This window comes from Pygoscelis adeliae, unplaced genomic scaffold, assembly GCF_000699105.1.
Source record: "Pygoscelis adeliae isolate BGI_AS28 unplaced genomic scaffold, ASM69910v1 Scaffold79, whole genome shotgun sequence".
NCBI lineage: Eukaryota > Metazoa > Chordata > Aves > Sphenisciformes > Spheniscidae > Pygoscelis > Pygoscelis adeliae.
In genome coordinates this window covers 2,402,964-2,417,062 of record NW_008825532.1, presented here as the reverse complement: position 1 = coordinate 2,417,062, position 14,099 = coordinate 2,402,964, and the positions used below count along the sequence as shown (strand labels likewise).

Here is a 14,099-nt window from a genome sequence, read left to right as displayed (position 1 = left end):
CGTGTCTGCCTCTAGGTGGGAAAGATGCAGGGCAATAAGGGCTTCAACATGGAGAAGCAGAACCACGCTCCGCGGAAGCAGCACCAGCACCAGCAGCACCCGCCGCCGTCCATCCCCGCCAACGGGCAGCAGGCCAACAGCCAGAGTGAGTCCCGGGCCCGCCGCGGGGGGCCACCCGGCCCTGCTTTGGGTAGGCGCTGAGCGATCGCCCTCGCTGTAGAGAGTAACTTCGGCTCCTGGTTAGCTGTCGGCCCGTACGGGTGCAACAGGTCTTGGCGGAAACAAACAGGACCCCATCTTTCTATCTGAAACAATAAAAAGTTAGGTCCTTGGCGAACCGCGACTTGCACTCGCTGGTTGCCTGCAGTAGTCGGGTTTTTCCATTGTTGGAGACGGTGGTTTGAACTGCAGCTGGGTTGGGTTTGGGGTTTTTTTGCTCAGTCTGCTCAAAGATGCATGTGGCTCCCGTAGGTTTGACTGGGATTTGTTTGTAAGTTTCTTGTGTTCCCAAAACCGGGCAGTGATGGAGAGGTTCCTTCTTTGTCCCAAATTCTCAAGAAAAGCTCACTTAAAGAGTTGGGACGTCTCTGAATCTTTAACAGTGTTTCTGTAAACCTTGCAAATACGAGATGGCCTGTTTTCTGTTGGCTCTGTTTCCTTTTCTTCCCGACCATCATAAATGGCTTCTCAACACAGGTTTCCTTAAGTACTAGTGAAATAAATTTGCTATCTGTAAAGATACAGTTGTAGTAATAATGTTGTTACGCTAATTTGCAGTCACCCGTTAAGACTAAATTTTTACGTGGGAGGGATGAGGAGATACCCAGCTTTACTTAGTAATATGTCAGAATTCGAGTACCAGCTGATATTGATGATGGCTTTTAGTCTAATCTAGTGTGTTTCCGGGTTGGTTCTTAGTGTGGACTGTAGCTCTGTTATTTGGGATACAGAGGGGGTGCTTGTGAGCTGAGACGATATGCATCAATGGCTTCTGGGGCCTTAACTGATCTAACTTGATAGTTTAGAATTACAGCAGCAAGGCATTGCCAGTAGCATTTTTGGGGGAGGAAATGCTATAGTTACATTAGATTTTTTTTTTTTTTAAGTTTGGACACTTTGGCTGTTCAAAACAAAAGTGTGTAGAAGTCACGTGCACTTCGCATGATTCCTCTGTGTGGTTTTTTTCTGTCAGAATTGCAGGTTTAACTGCATACACACACATGCAGAGGGACTGGGCTAATAAAAAAAATCCTGTATATTTTTATTAGGTGGCCCTGTTAAACAGGCTCCTTATCAGTTCATAGAAGATAATAGACAAGGGTGGCAGACCAGTCTGTTTCCAGTCAGGTTGGAAACGATGCAACCCAACTGTATTGTGGTATTCTCATAGGGATAGGCTTATAGTGAGTGACTGTATCTCAGATTCCTTTGAGTGGATCTACTTAAGGCAGAACAGTAATAGTGGTATAACTTTGCCGTAAGTCCCTCCTAGTGTATTCACAGGCCTTGCAATTGATCCCCAAATACTTCTGATAATGGTGTGAAGAAATTCAGAAGACAAAACACTTCACTTATGCACCCTTCCTGTGTGAAGTAGATAACTTACTCTCACTACTCTTCTATAGATATACCATCAGTCTTTTTTTTTTTTTTTTTTTTTTTAGCGTTAGCCATGGAGGTGTGCTTATTCTTATAAAAGAGTTGTCCTTGCATGTCTTGCATGCATTGTCTTTGCATGAATAGCCTTTCCTGGTTAGTGCCATGCTTTGTAGCCTGAATCAAGCCACTCATGTTTGTAGTTTATTTCATATGTGTGGCCATGAGGTGTGTCCTCTGCAAAGCCAAGGGATTACTTTCTATGGCTTGCTGTCCTGTGTGGCGAAGTTCCATATACGTTTAAGAAAATGGAATACAGGAAGGTGAAGTGATGATAAGCCACCCCTGTGCCTGGCGTATAGCAGAGCTTCCAGGATCATGCTGGCCTCCTGCAAGATTGTATATGCATGTGGGGATTTGAGAATGTTCCTACAATCTGTTCTATTTATTAGTATTAGATATAGCATTACTTACTGAATATAGATTTTTTGTAAGGAACTTCGTAATTTTTCTGAGGTCTCACCTATATGGCTGTTTTTTGGGGGTGTTGTTTTTTTTTTTTTCACTATTTTCACCATTCCAGCCTTCTCTTCAGCTTGGAACCCCAGACTCTAGAACCCAAATCCCATCTCGTAGAATGACAGCTATCTCAAATGTTATCTGTCTGGGCAAAATTTCCTCTCATTTCCATATTTTCCTAGACATCTGGGGTTGTTTTTTTGGAGTAAAAATCTGGTTGCTGGCCAAACTGTGACTTTTCTATAATTATTCAGGTTGTTACAGCAAAATCCTGTATTGTGACTACAGTTGATTTTCTTGTGGGCCAGCCATCTTGACCAGATCTCCAAAAGCTGAGTGAAATCTCTCACGTTATTTCAACCTGCAGTGTTGTTCTTTTATCCAGTTCTAGACTGTCTTTCATTGGTGTTACTGAGCACTGAGGTCCAAGCATGTGTTTTCTTTAAAAAGAATGTGGGCCTATTCTGAAATAAAATCCCCTTGTTGCTGTAGAGATGGCTGGAGAGGTTTGAGACCGAAGTGATTGGGTGGTGTTACCTATATTGTCCTATGTCTCTGTGTTCACTGTGATGAAACCTAATAGAATTTATCCCCCCAACTGTAGAGCAGCTGTGTACCTTATTCCCCTCAGATGAAGGCCTGACTATTGACCTGAAGAATTTCCGGAAACCTGGTGAAAAGACCTTCACCCAAAGAAGCCGCCTGTTTGTGGGGAATCTGCCCCCAGATATTACAGAGGAAGAGATGAGAAAGTTATTTGAGAAGTATGGCAAAGCAGGTGAAGTCTTCATACACAAGGACAAAGGCTTTGGCTTTATCAGGCTGGTGAGTGACTTTCTACCTTTGGGGTGGTTTTGTGGCAATGACTCACACTGGAGGAGTATTGCTAATTGGAAGTAGTAGATGTTCAGATATCTTGCTAATTAAGCCTGCTGTTGATTTTAGTAACCTGGAATATGGGATCAGCTTCTACAAGTGGTTTGTCTAGAGCTTGTTATGAGAAGGAATGTGAATTCAGGCAGCTTGTGGCAGGATTTATGAGATATCTGATAAAGTTACTCTGAAGTCAGCTGGTAGAAAACAGAAGGAAAACTATGATGCTATTATAGACAAGGTGGACTTCATTTTCTGGAAGGGTGTGAACACGGAATTTCTATGAACATAGGTTGTTATGCAGTATTACTGGAGTGATGAATACTCTTGAGGTAGGGGATCTCTGGATGATCACGTTGAAGCATGGCTAGGAGGGAGGTAGCTACCAAGGTAGAGTAATGGTTCTCAGACTTTATTGGCTCACATACTACCTTTCTGAAAGCCCCAAGGTGAGTGGGTGGAGCATGAGGTTCCCACACCAAAGTCTGGGGCACTTTGCTGTAGTGTAGCTGCATGGTTGTGACTTAAATGAGTGGAAAGGTGTGAAACTGGCATAGGATGTCTTTCATGGATTGTCATACAATCAGCATTTCCTTTTACAGTTATCAGACTTGGCTAATAGTTGAATTATGAATCTTTTTTAAATGTATTTATTTTTTTAAAAAGGCATGCTTTGTAGCCTTAATATAATTAAGTCTGATAGATAATGATCATTTAATTGTTTGCTTAGTTTGTACTGGCTGTTGGATTAAGCTTATGTCTGATACATTCCCCCACCCCTCAAACTCTGTACATGCCTATTCAGGTAGAGTCACTGATAATAGAGAATAGCTATGGTTTGTTAGGACACTTTTTACCATGCTATGGGAGGATTATTTGTTCCTCTCTGAGAAGTACTTGTTTAAGGGAAATAGGCTCGTGACTGTGACTGGCTGATTCTGTTGTGACTGTGACTGGCTGATTCTGTATTGCATTGAGAGTTTTAATGATAACTTTTTTTATCTTCAGGAAACTCGCACTCTGGCAGAGATTGCAAAGGTGGAACTAGACAACATGCCTCTACGTGGGAAGCAGCTAAGAGTGCGTTTTGCATGCCACAGCGCATCGCTGACAGTCAGGAACCTGCCTCAGTTTGTGTCCAATGAGCTCCTGGAGGAAGCCTTCTCAGTGTTTGGCCAGGTGGAAAGGGCTGTGGTTATTGTGGATGACAGAGGACGATCCTCTGGGAAAGGCATTGTGGAGTTCTCAGGGAAGCCTGCTGCTAGGAAAGCCCTGGATAGATGTAGTGATGGGTCTTTCCTGCTAACTACGTAAGTGTGGAGGGTGAGAAGTGCTATACTGGCTTGTGTGCAGGTTGATGGGTGGCATTGGCTTGTGAGTAATGTTTCTTAACACCAGAGCGGGACAGATGAGATATGGGGCAGGAGGTGGTAGGTGATTTGCCCAGGGAGAACTTTACTTAGCTTTGTTCCAACAAGAGTGAGTCTGTGCTGAAACTCAGGCCTGAAAACTTTCTTCTGGGAAGCTGCTAGTGGAGTAAGTGCATAAAGCTTCCCGATAAGCTCTTTCTCGATAAAGCCTTCTTAGGGCAATTAAAGCAGCCTTTAAGAAGCAGGAGCTATTTTAGAGACCATCCATGTCATTTGTTGGAAATGAAGCTCAAGTGTGTTAATTGTGTACTCTGGGTCGCTTCAGAGGCAAGTCTTGGGATGGGACTCCACTCAGCCGGCATGCACTGCTGGGGTGGAATGCTGATCCACCACTGTGGGCATGGGATCTGTCGGAGAAGCTGGTCATATAGATTGGATTGTTTGGAGTTTTCACCATAACAAACTGTTCTCCTTGTGCTTGAATATCATAAGGCAGTAAAGCATGTTCTTGCATAATTATGTGAACTTGCTCAAGTAAGTGACTAATTCTAAATGCATTCCACAGAGCATGGCTTGTTGCTCTATCTATTAAGAGGGAGCCATTTTTTATCTCTTGGAAATAAAAATTACTGTATATTTTGCGTGTACGCACCTAGAATTTGTGAATAGAATACTTCCTGAAATTGGGGCTATATTGCTAATTTCTAAAGTAATTTTATAAGCTTTGTGCTTCTCACTTCTCTTCTTTTTCTTGGAGGCCTACATATGGCACAGCTGTACACAAGCACGTTCAGTTTCAAAAAGCAGGTGTTTTGTTGGGTTTTTTTTAGGATCTGTGTTTCTCCCTGAGACTCTTTGGGGATAACCAGCATAGTGTGTAATGCTCTGCAGGAGGATTGCTGTTAGGGAGCTTTTGCTGATTCAGAAGTCTATGTCCTGAAAGAGCCATGAAAAAAAAATTTAAAAGTGATCATGCAAAACTAATCACTACCAGTGTATAACTGAGAGCACCTGAGGGTAACATTCAATCTTTTTGTAGCTATCAGTGTATTAGATTCTGATATCTAGGACAGCAAACCAATATGTTGCTTATTTCTAGTTATGGTTTGGTTTTGATTAAATTTGTTCTGGTTTGTCCTAGTTCACGACAGTAACAGCTAGCTAAACTGGTTGGAATTGGTTCACATTGGAAAATAAGACTATTAATAATGGAATATGTAACATTGAAGTGAAAAGCTACATTGTGGATCTTCAGCTGAGGAGAGAGATTTTAGCCTCTTATATCCTGCCTTCCTGCTGGAGTCTGGGCACTGCTTGCCACTTGGCATAGCATGATCTTTTCCATTTCCCCAGCTCTGGCAAATGGGGTTGAGGAGCTAACGAGAAGCTGTGGTGCTGCTTTGTGTTGAGGATGAGCAGTGTCAGAGCTAATTCAGAGACTGGGAACACTTCTGTTAAATACTTTCTTCTGGACACAGAAACCAGGAGGACAGAAGCACACATGTGCAGTGTCTATATTGTGAAGTGCACCAGTGGATTTCTTGGGGGGAAATTCAGACAGGGCCCAACAGGCACTTACAGAGCACTGCTGTTTGGCAATAATGGCACGTGATGGTCTCACCAGGAGGGTATGACTGAATGGTACAGCCAGCAACCTCCAGTGAGGATCAGTGTAGTTACTCTTTGCTTTAGGCAGCTATAAAAAGGTACACAAGGACTTGTGCAGCCCATGGTTGGCCATGTAGCAAGGGAGGAAAGGGAGAAAAACCAGACTCTAGGGACTACAAGACTTCATGCTGAGTAGATCCTACTGGAGGATGTCAGGTTCCAGTTAAGCTGTTAATTTGAACCATTAACTGCAAGAATTTCGTACAATTTTTATTTGGATTCAACAAGGATTCTGATTAACACTTCAGCTTCTATTCTAGAAAGAAAGAAAGTGTTCAAAGTGATTCCTGGTTTTACTTTGGTTGAGATCCCCAACTGCTCTGAATTTCTTTGAGCAGTGCTAAAAGCATTATTTTATAAGTTCAGACACAGTACACATGCTTTCCTACACTGCAAGCTCATTCTTGAATTTTCTTGAAAGCACCTCATCTTTTCTTTACAGATTCCCTCGGCCTGTCACTGTGGAGCCCATGGATCAGTATGATGATGAAGAGGGACTACCAGAGAAACTAGTCATCAAAAACCAGCAATATCACAAGTACGTGCCTGCCATGCGACAGGAGATGAGACTACCTGCGGACTAGGACATTGACTAGTGCCTCAGTCTTAGGAGGGTGGCTCATCAGTGCTACTAAAGGTCCTCCTTTTTTCTGTAAATGTGACCTGACTTTGGAAAGAGAATTGCATACACTGTTCTCTTGCCATGGTTAGCTGAAAGAAAACAGTGGTTTTGGATCCACACTGCTGGATAAGACTGGCAGCCTCCACATATTTTTCCTAAGTCCGTTTCAGTTGTTGGAATAAAAAATTGTGTCTATTTGAGATAACATGAGATCCCCTGGCTCAGATGAGAAGCTGAAGGAAAGACATAGGTTACTTGCTCTGAGTATTATGGAAAGTCTGTAGAGGAACAGATTTGAACCCACAGTGAAAATTTAAGGAATCATGTGAATAGCATTAGGAGATTGTAGAGCTATCCAGGTATAAGGCCATGATCTTTGAAGGCTTCCCAGTGTAAGTAGGTATCATGTGATCTGAGCAGTGGGAATTAGTAAACCATGTGAGCTCATGAATTTTTTCAAGTAAGGAAGATGAGAGCTTCGGGAGATGGGAGGCTGCATTAGGAATAGTCATATACTCCAGGTGCAGGGGTTGCAGAGATAGTGAAATAAACACACACATTTGGGCAGTGTTTGTTTCTGGAATGGATCTGTCTATAAGACGTGCAGCAGGAGCAAAGGCTGTTTCTTTCAAGAGTATTTCTAAATGTCTTTACCCAGAATCTTTTGGCGTCTTATGAAAGCAGTGCCATTGTTATGGAGGACGACAGGACACAGCTTCCATGCAGAACTAATCCTGCAGCAGGATTCTGCCTAAGTTTCTGCTTTCAATAAGATTTTTCCTGAGGAGCAGACAAACTGGTATCTCAGGCATAGCTATTTGTGAGAAAGTAGAAGACAAAGTAGTTCCTTATTTGTTGCACTAAGAGATGCATTTCTAACTGTTAAAAGGATCTGCCATTGCAATTAACACACAAATGTATTTTTCTTGGTTCCTCCTTACTCTATTGAAGCATTCACTAGCTATTCCTTGTTTGACAGGGAGCGTGAGCAGCCTCCTCGATTTGCACAGCCTGGCAGCTTTGAGTATGAATATGCCATGCGTTGGAAGGCTCTAATAGAAATGGAGAAGCAGCAGCAAGAACAAGTAGACCGCAACATCAAGGAAGCTCGAGAGAAGCTGGAAATGGAAATGGAAGCAGCTCGCCATGAGCACCAAGTTATGCTCATGCGGCAAGGTAACCAATCAAAGATAAATACAGTATCAGAACATGGCCCTGCAACATCCAGGGGTGGGTAGCTCAGTAGGCTGGCTAGAGCCCACTGAAGGTGAGTGTAGCTGCTTGACTTGTAACCAAGCATGGTAGCACCAAATGAATGGAGAGACGTTACTGTATTGCTGGAGGTTCTGTTACCTTATTCTCTTGAGTGTTAAGGTTCTAGTTCAAGAATTGATAAGAGGTGGCATGGGAGATGAGTTTGATTGGGTTTTTTACTGTCGTCTTTTACAGATTTAATGAGACGCCAGGAAGAGCTGAGGAGAATGGAAGAATTGCATAACCAAGAAGTACAAAAACGTAAACAGTTGGAACTCAGGTAAGGGGGCAGGTGATGAAATGCTGTGAATCCATAATATTATGGAATGAAACACTTCTTCGGTGCACCTAATTGTTCAGTGTGACAATTTAATTACTACCTAAAGCGTGGCTGTTATTTTGGGCCTTTTTGTTCATAGGGAGAGTCTACAGTTGGCTTAAGATGGAAGAGTTAGGAGTTTCTTCCACTGATAACTACTTGGTTTTTTACAGTTCTGTGTCTCAGTTTAGCTCCTTGACAGAGGCAGATAGAAAAATCAGAATTTGTGCAGTGATTCGTTGGCTTCAGTGCTGCAGGTTGGGAAACCCCATTCTAGCATCTATCTTTTTGTTTGAGGGGTAACTTAGTCTCAGAGATTTCTCTCTCCATTCCAGCTCTTCCTTGTCTCGGGGTCATTTTGAGAAGCTCCGGGAAGATCTCCAGACTACTTCTGTAATAGAAGGGGCTTGAGAACTGTCTGGCTTGTATGCATTATATTGCATGTAGTCAGCACATATTTGGGAGCTGCTGTGTACATAGAATCATAGAATCATTTAGGTTGGAGAAGACCTTTAAGATCATCGAGTCCAACCGTAAACCTAACACTGCCAAGTCTACCACTAAACCATGTCCCTAAGTGCCACATGTACACGTCTTCTAAATACCTCCAGGGATGGTGACTCAACCACTTCCCTGGGCAGCCTGTTCCAATGCTTGACAACCCTTTCAGTGAGTAAATATTTTGTAATATCCACTCTAAACCTCCCCTGGCACAACCTGAGGCCATTTCCTCTCGTCCTATCACTTGCTACTTGGGAAAAGGGACCAACACCCACCTTACTACAACCTCCTTTCAGGTAGTTGTAGAGAGCGATGAGGTCTCCCCTCAACCTCCTTTTCTCCGGACTAAACAACCCCAGTTCCCTCAGCCGCTCCTCATGAGACACACACATGGGTGTGCTCATGTTGGATTTTATAACGAACTCCTTAAAATTGAAAGTGTGGAAATGTCTTGGTGTGCATACGTGTTTCTGTTTTCATCACAAGGTACCTAATATTTTACAGCCTCAGCAAAATAATGTTCTTAAAGTTGTAGGTTTCCAAACAAGATGCCTTAGGCAGCACTGCAACACTGTGATGCAGATGGTTGGTGTATGTTGTGCTGAGCATCCTTGGACCTTTTTTGCAGGCAAGAGGAAGAACGCAGGCGCCGTGAGGAGGAAATGAGAAGGCAGCAAGAAGAGATGATGAGACGCCAGCAGGAAGGCTTTAAAGGGAATTTTGCTGATGCGGTATGAGTGCTTCTACTTTCCCATCACATCTGGACACTGATGTTAGATTTTTGCCCTTCCACAGCATGAGGCTTTCTGTGAATGCTTAACTTGTTGGTTGAGGGACTCTACATGTTTAGTGCATTCTGCCCTAAATTAACTCCCTGCAATCTTAATACAGTTTAGTCTGGAAAATATAAATACCACAGTCACCGTCCCTCTGCCGTTCATGTAGGACCCTCACTGGCTGTCTTGCTGTTCAGAAGAATATATGCTAACTAATTTTATTCTAACAGTAACAAAGATGTAGTGTCCTGAATTATTGCTGCAAAACCCTTTTATGGTCATATGCTTGGCTATATCCCTAGCCTGCAGTCTGTCTTAGTTATGCTTAGATTAAATGATCCCAACTTGAGGCACTGCTGCAGGCATGATAACTGCTTGTACTTAAAAGTCAGTTGGTCAAGTATTTTCTTATAATGTGAAATGTGTGGTAACCTGCCATTTAATAGCAGTATCTCTAGTTCTATAAAGAACTGTCTTACAATTCATTTCCAGTCCCAGCAACTTTCTATTGTGGAGGCAGCTGTAGTGCTATTGAAGTGGTATAATGGCATCGATGCAACTGGGTGGCAAGTCTTTATATATCCTAGTGAAAAATTGGCCTCTAAGCAAAATAGCTAAATATATGTCAAACCAAAAGGGCCAAAAGCATGTGACTGACCTAAATGTGTGAATATTACCCTGCGTAGCAGAACTCCTGATTTCTCTAAATTACAGTGCCTTCATATGATAAATAGTGGTACTGAGACTACAGATGAAGTGAAATCTGTTCTTCAGTTCCCACTGTGGAAAAACTAGTACCCTCGCTGAAGTGAGGAGGTGCTCCTAGCTTTGCAGTGAGGGAGATCTGTGGCATGTCCACTAAGCTCAGTTAATAAAAGAAATTGAACTCGCTAACTGGTATTTTCATGCAAGTGACCCAGTGCTGCGTCTTTATGTAAGCTTGCATTCCTTTCAACAGAAAAAGCTTCTTAGCTATGCTGAGGAAGTAGCAAAACTAATTCTATCTAATGTGTTACTGCTGCTCAGCAGATCTTTGCATCCAGATATCAGGTATCTCTTTATGCTGCTGTTTCATAAAATCTGCACACGCAGCTTTGCTGCTGGATGTTTTACCATGATTGTGAAAAACAGTCTTTCAGAATGAGGTATTTTAAATAAGACCTGTTTGTTCAGCAGTTAATCGTGTGAAGGTAGCTCAGATCTTCTGTTGAAATTTACACTGGGCATGACTTTTCTACACAATTTTCAATAGTAAAACCCAGAACTCATTGAATTTGTATAATTATGTTTTTTAAAAGCCTGAATTTTTGTCATTTGAAAAGAGTGTCTGTTTTCCAGAGGGAGCCACCAGACATGCGAATGGGACAGATGGGTATGGGAGGTAAGAGTATTCTGTGGCCATCTTTGTTCCTATGCATGTTCCTTTTCTCCTTTACAAAATCTGTACATTTTTTCAGTAGCCTTATTTTATTGGCTTCTTCCTTAGAAACTCAGTCATAGTCGTATTCTCCCAGTTCAGTGACAGGAAGTGTTCATGTGACAGGAAACATAACAAAATTTGGGTATGAGGCAGTACTGTGCCTTTGTGAAAGACTTAGCAACTTCAAGTCTTTTGCTTACTGAACTATCAGACCCATAGTGTGCTTCCAAAGTTTGTACTGATACAGAAACTGGTACGACATGTAGTGCTAGACCTTGAGCCCAGGAAATAATCTTGATTACTGTATTTCAATATTTTGACTACATGATTTAGAGTTTCAGGCCACATGTACAAGAGCAAGTGAAAAGGCGATGGAGGCTTAGTGGTTAATGAAGGTGGTGAGTGTTGGAGCCTGCTGTAGTTTCATATAATACCGGAATGCAAGATCAGTTTGTCTTGACCTGATAGTGCAAAGCTAGTTAATAGACTAGGACTCTGTCCCTGAATATAACACTGCAGGGAGCTTACACGGTGTTTTGTGGCTCTGGAGTGATGAGTAAGACCTCAGTCACTGTGTCTGCCAGGACTATTCTTCAGTTTTCTCTTCCAGGTACCATTGGCATGAACAATAGAGGAGCTATGGGTGGTACCAATGTCCCAGCTGCTGCACCTCCTGCGAGTGGTCCTGGAGCTATGATACCTGATGGAGCCATGGGAATGGTAATGTATCTCCATCCGCTTTTTGTCCACACCTTTTAAATGCAGATTATGTTGTTTCCATTGTTAAGCAGTATGCTGCTAAAGTTGAAGCTTGTTTGTCTACCTAGACCTGTTGCTTAACCCCTGCTGAAATCTTTAGAAGTTATTCTTGCCTTGATACTAGTTGGTAATTTTCAGGAGATTTAGCCAAGTCTATAACTACTTACTTTACTTCCAAGATAGCTAGTGCTAAAATGTTTGTTAGAAAGATCTTAGCAATAATATATGGTTATTTTTTAAATGGCATAATGGGAAGCACTTTGTTGAATGAGAGTGTTTTGAGAGTAGATTCTTGCAGGCATAAAGCCAAGCTTTCAGGAATGTTCTGTCCATCACCAGTTTTAAAAACAGTTATCTCCTATGCTAATAGGTTAAAATGACTATGCTAAAATGAGTTCAGCTAATTTGTTTAGGAGGTAAAGAGCAAAGAATCAGTGGGGGTTATGCTTATTTATTTGCCTTTTTTAATTCTTATATTTAATTTAGTTTTAAACTTTACTGCAGAGCTTTACAATAGACCATGGCTTCTGTGGCATCTGTCATTCCTCTCTGTCATACAGACGATCGATCCTCTCACAGTGTCAGCACTTCCGGTCAGCAGCAGAAACAGCAGCAGTCATAGTCAAGTTTGTCCTGAAAGTTCATCTTCCTTTAGCAGTTTATATCAATTGGTCTAATAAACAATTTTCCTGCAAACCTTCCTACTTAGACTTCTTGATCTATCATGACTGCTACATCACGGAAATTTTTTTTGTCATAAAGAACAGTTTTATTTGGCTATAAGATTTTGTACCTAAGTGGTAGGGACAGTGGAGTGGCTGAGGTTAAGGGAATGTGTACTACACAAGGAAATTAAGGGGGAAGATGAAGAGAGGAATGGAAAAGGGAGGTGAGTTCAGATCAATATGATGAAATAATACAATTTAGACCAAAAAGCAATAAGCTGTTTCCCTAACGGCCAGAAATATGTATAGTCTTTTTGGAAACTATTTATCCTGGCCATGTGCTTGGTTTTAGGAGTTACTGGGCCCACGTATTCCAGCTTTTTATTCATGTAGGGAGCAGTTACTTTGCATGTTTGCTCCAGCTGCTTGGAGTGATTGCAGCGTTCTTCCCTGTGATGTGTCCTACAGGATAAGTTCATGATTACTCAGAATTTTTCATCTGTAGGGAAGGGAAAAAGGTAGGAGTGCTGTGTTACTGCTAGTGCCTCCCCTGCACTGACAGCGAAGTGAGCATTCAAAGTCCCTGGGACCTCCCCATCGACAATTTTACTGAAGTTTGGGTCTGTGTTCTGTAGAACCAGGCAATACCATGGAGTCATTTACAGTACTAATACCAATTATGATGTGCATATATGTATCACTGCTGTAAACCTGTGGACAAAGAATAAATGGAACGCAGGAGCCTCATGTAAAGCAGCTCTGCTCTATGTAGTCACTTAGCCCCAGTCCAAGGGGAAGGAAGAGGCAGTGGTTGTCTCCAGTACCTTCCCCAAAGGAAGTACCATGTCCACCATCAGGACATTCAAGCAGTGGAGCAGGTTGCCCAGAGAGGTTGTGCAGTCTTCATCCTTGGATGTTTTCAAGACCCGACTGGATAAAGCCGTGACTAACCTAGTCTGACCTCATAGCCAACTCCGCTTTGAGCAGGAGGTTGGACTAGAGACCTCCTGAGGTACCTTCCAACCTGAATTATCATTTGATCATCTTCTCCCTGCTGGAAGGAAGAGGCTGTGCAATAGCGCTAACCCAGCTGGGAGAGGGGAGAGCCAAAGGAATGGAAATAACAGGATATGATCAGGGCACAAGACTAGTTTTGCAGACTTATTTTGGAATTGGAGTGTTGCGTACACCTGGATTGTGATAGTGTTGTAGTATCAGTATGCTGATCCTCATTTGTATTCAGTTTGAGTGAAGGAATATGATGGAAATGTGAAGTTCTCCTTTCCCAGACTGCATTACTCACATGCTCCACAGCAGGGCACTAGTCTGTGAGATGGTGCAAACTGTATTCCAGTATGCTTGACCACAAGTTATGTGGAGAAAGAGACTTGGTCCTGCAGTGGTCCTGTCAGTGCAGTTTTGGGGATGTTTTTGGTGGGGTGAAGGTTTGTAGCAAGGTCAGCTGGAATTGTGGAATCCTGGTAGAATTTGAATCAACTCAAATGGCTTTTAACTGCCCTTTGTTGTTCCTTGTTCTTCTTCCTGCCTCTTCTTCATTTGTCCTCATCACAAGACTCCACCACCACCTGCAGATCGCTTTGGCCAGGGCGGTGCAATGGAAGGCCTCGGAGCGATGGGAGGGAACCCACCTGCCTTCAACAGAGGAAATCCAGGGGGTGATTTTGGCCCTAACAAGCGTCGCAGATACTAGAAGGATTAACCTACCCCCTGCACACGCCCCAAAGAGGAAAGGAATC

General features: G+C 42.6%; 1 protein-coding gene across 5 annotated transcripts; it reads left to right on the top strand.

The window, feature by feature from the left end:
* The first annotated feature begins 7 nt into the window (after positions 1-7).
* On the top strand, positions 8-14,097 carry NONO (non-POU domain containing, octamer-binding). Of its 5 annotated transcripts, none has more exons than XM_009331663.1 (10): positions 8-145; positions 2,747-2,940; positions 3,997-4,298; positions 6,469-6,564; positions 7,628-7,824; positions 8,098-8,182; positions 9,351-9,453; positions 10,837-10,879; positions 11,529-11,638; positions 13,916-14,097. In XM_009331663.1, the coding sequence occupies exons 1-10, from the start codon at positions 25-27 to the stop codon at positions 14,051-14,053; spliced, it is 1,389 nt and encodes a 462-aa protein (XP_009329938.1). In that variant the 5' UTR covers positions 8-24; the 3' UTR covers positions 14,054-14,097. The 5 variants fall into 5 exon arrangements, with proteins under 5 accessions (XP_009329938.1, XP_009329935.1, XP_009329934.1 ...); XM_009331660.1 differs by having other exon boundaries at positions 2,720-2,940; XM_009331659.1 differs by having other exon boundaries at positions 8-190.
* Positions 14,098-14,099: the final 2 nt, after the last annotated feature.

Bases quoted from the DNA above. Each gene is read 5' to 3' on its own strand.
- NONO (XM_009331659.1), top strand. From the start codon at position 25: ATGCAGGGCAATAAGGGCTTCAACATGGAGAAGCAGAACCACGCTCCG. The intron at 4,299-6,468 runs GTAAGTGTGGAG...TTTTCTTTACAG, and splicing joins GGGTCTTTCCTGCTAACTAC to ATTCCCTCGGCCTGTCACTG. The intron at 7,825-8,097 runs GTAACCAATCAA...CGTCTTTTACAG, and splicing joins AGTTATGCTCATGCGGCAAG to ATTTAATGAGACGCCAGGAA.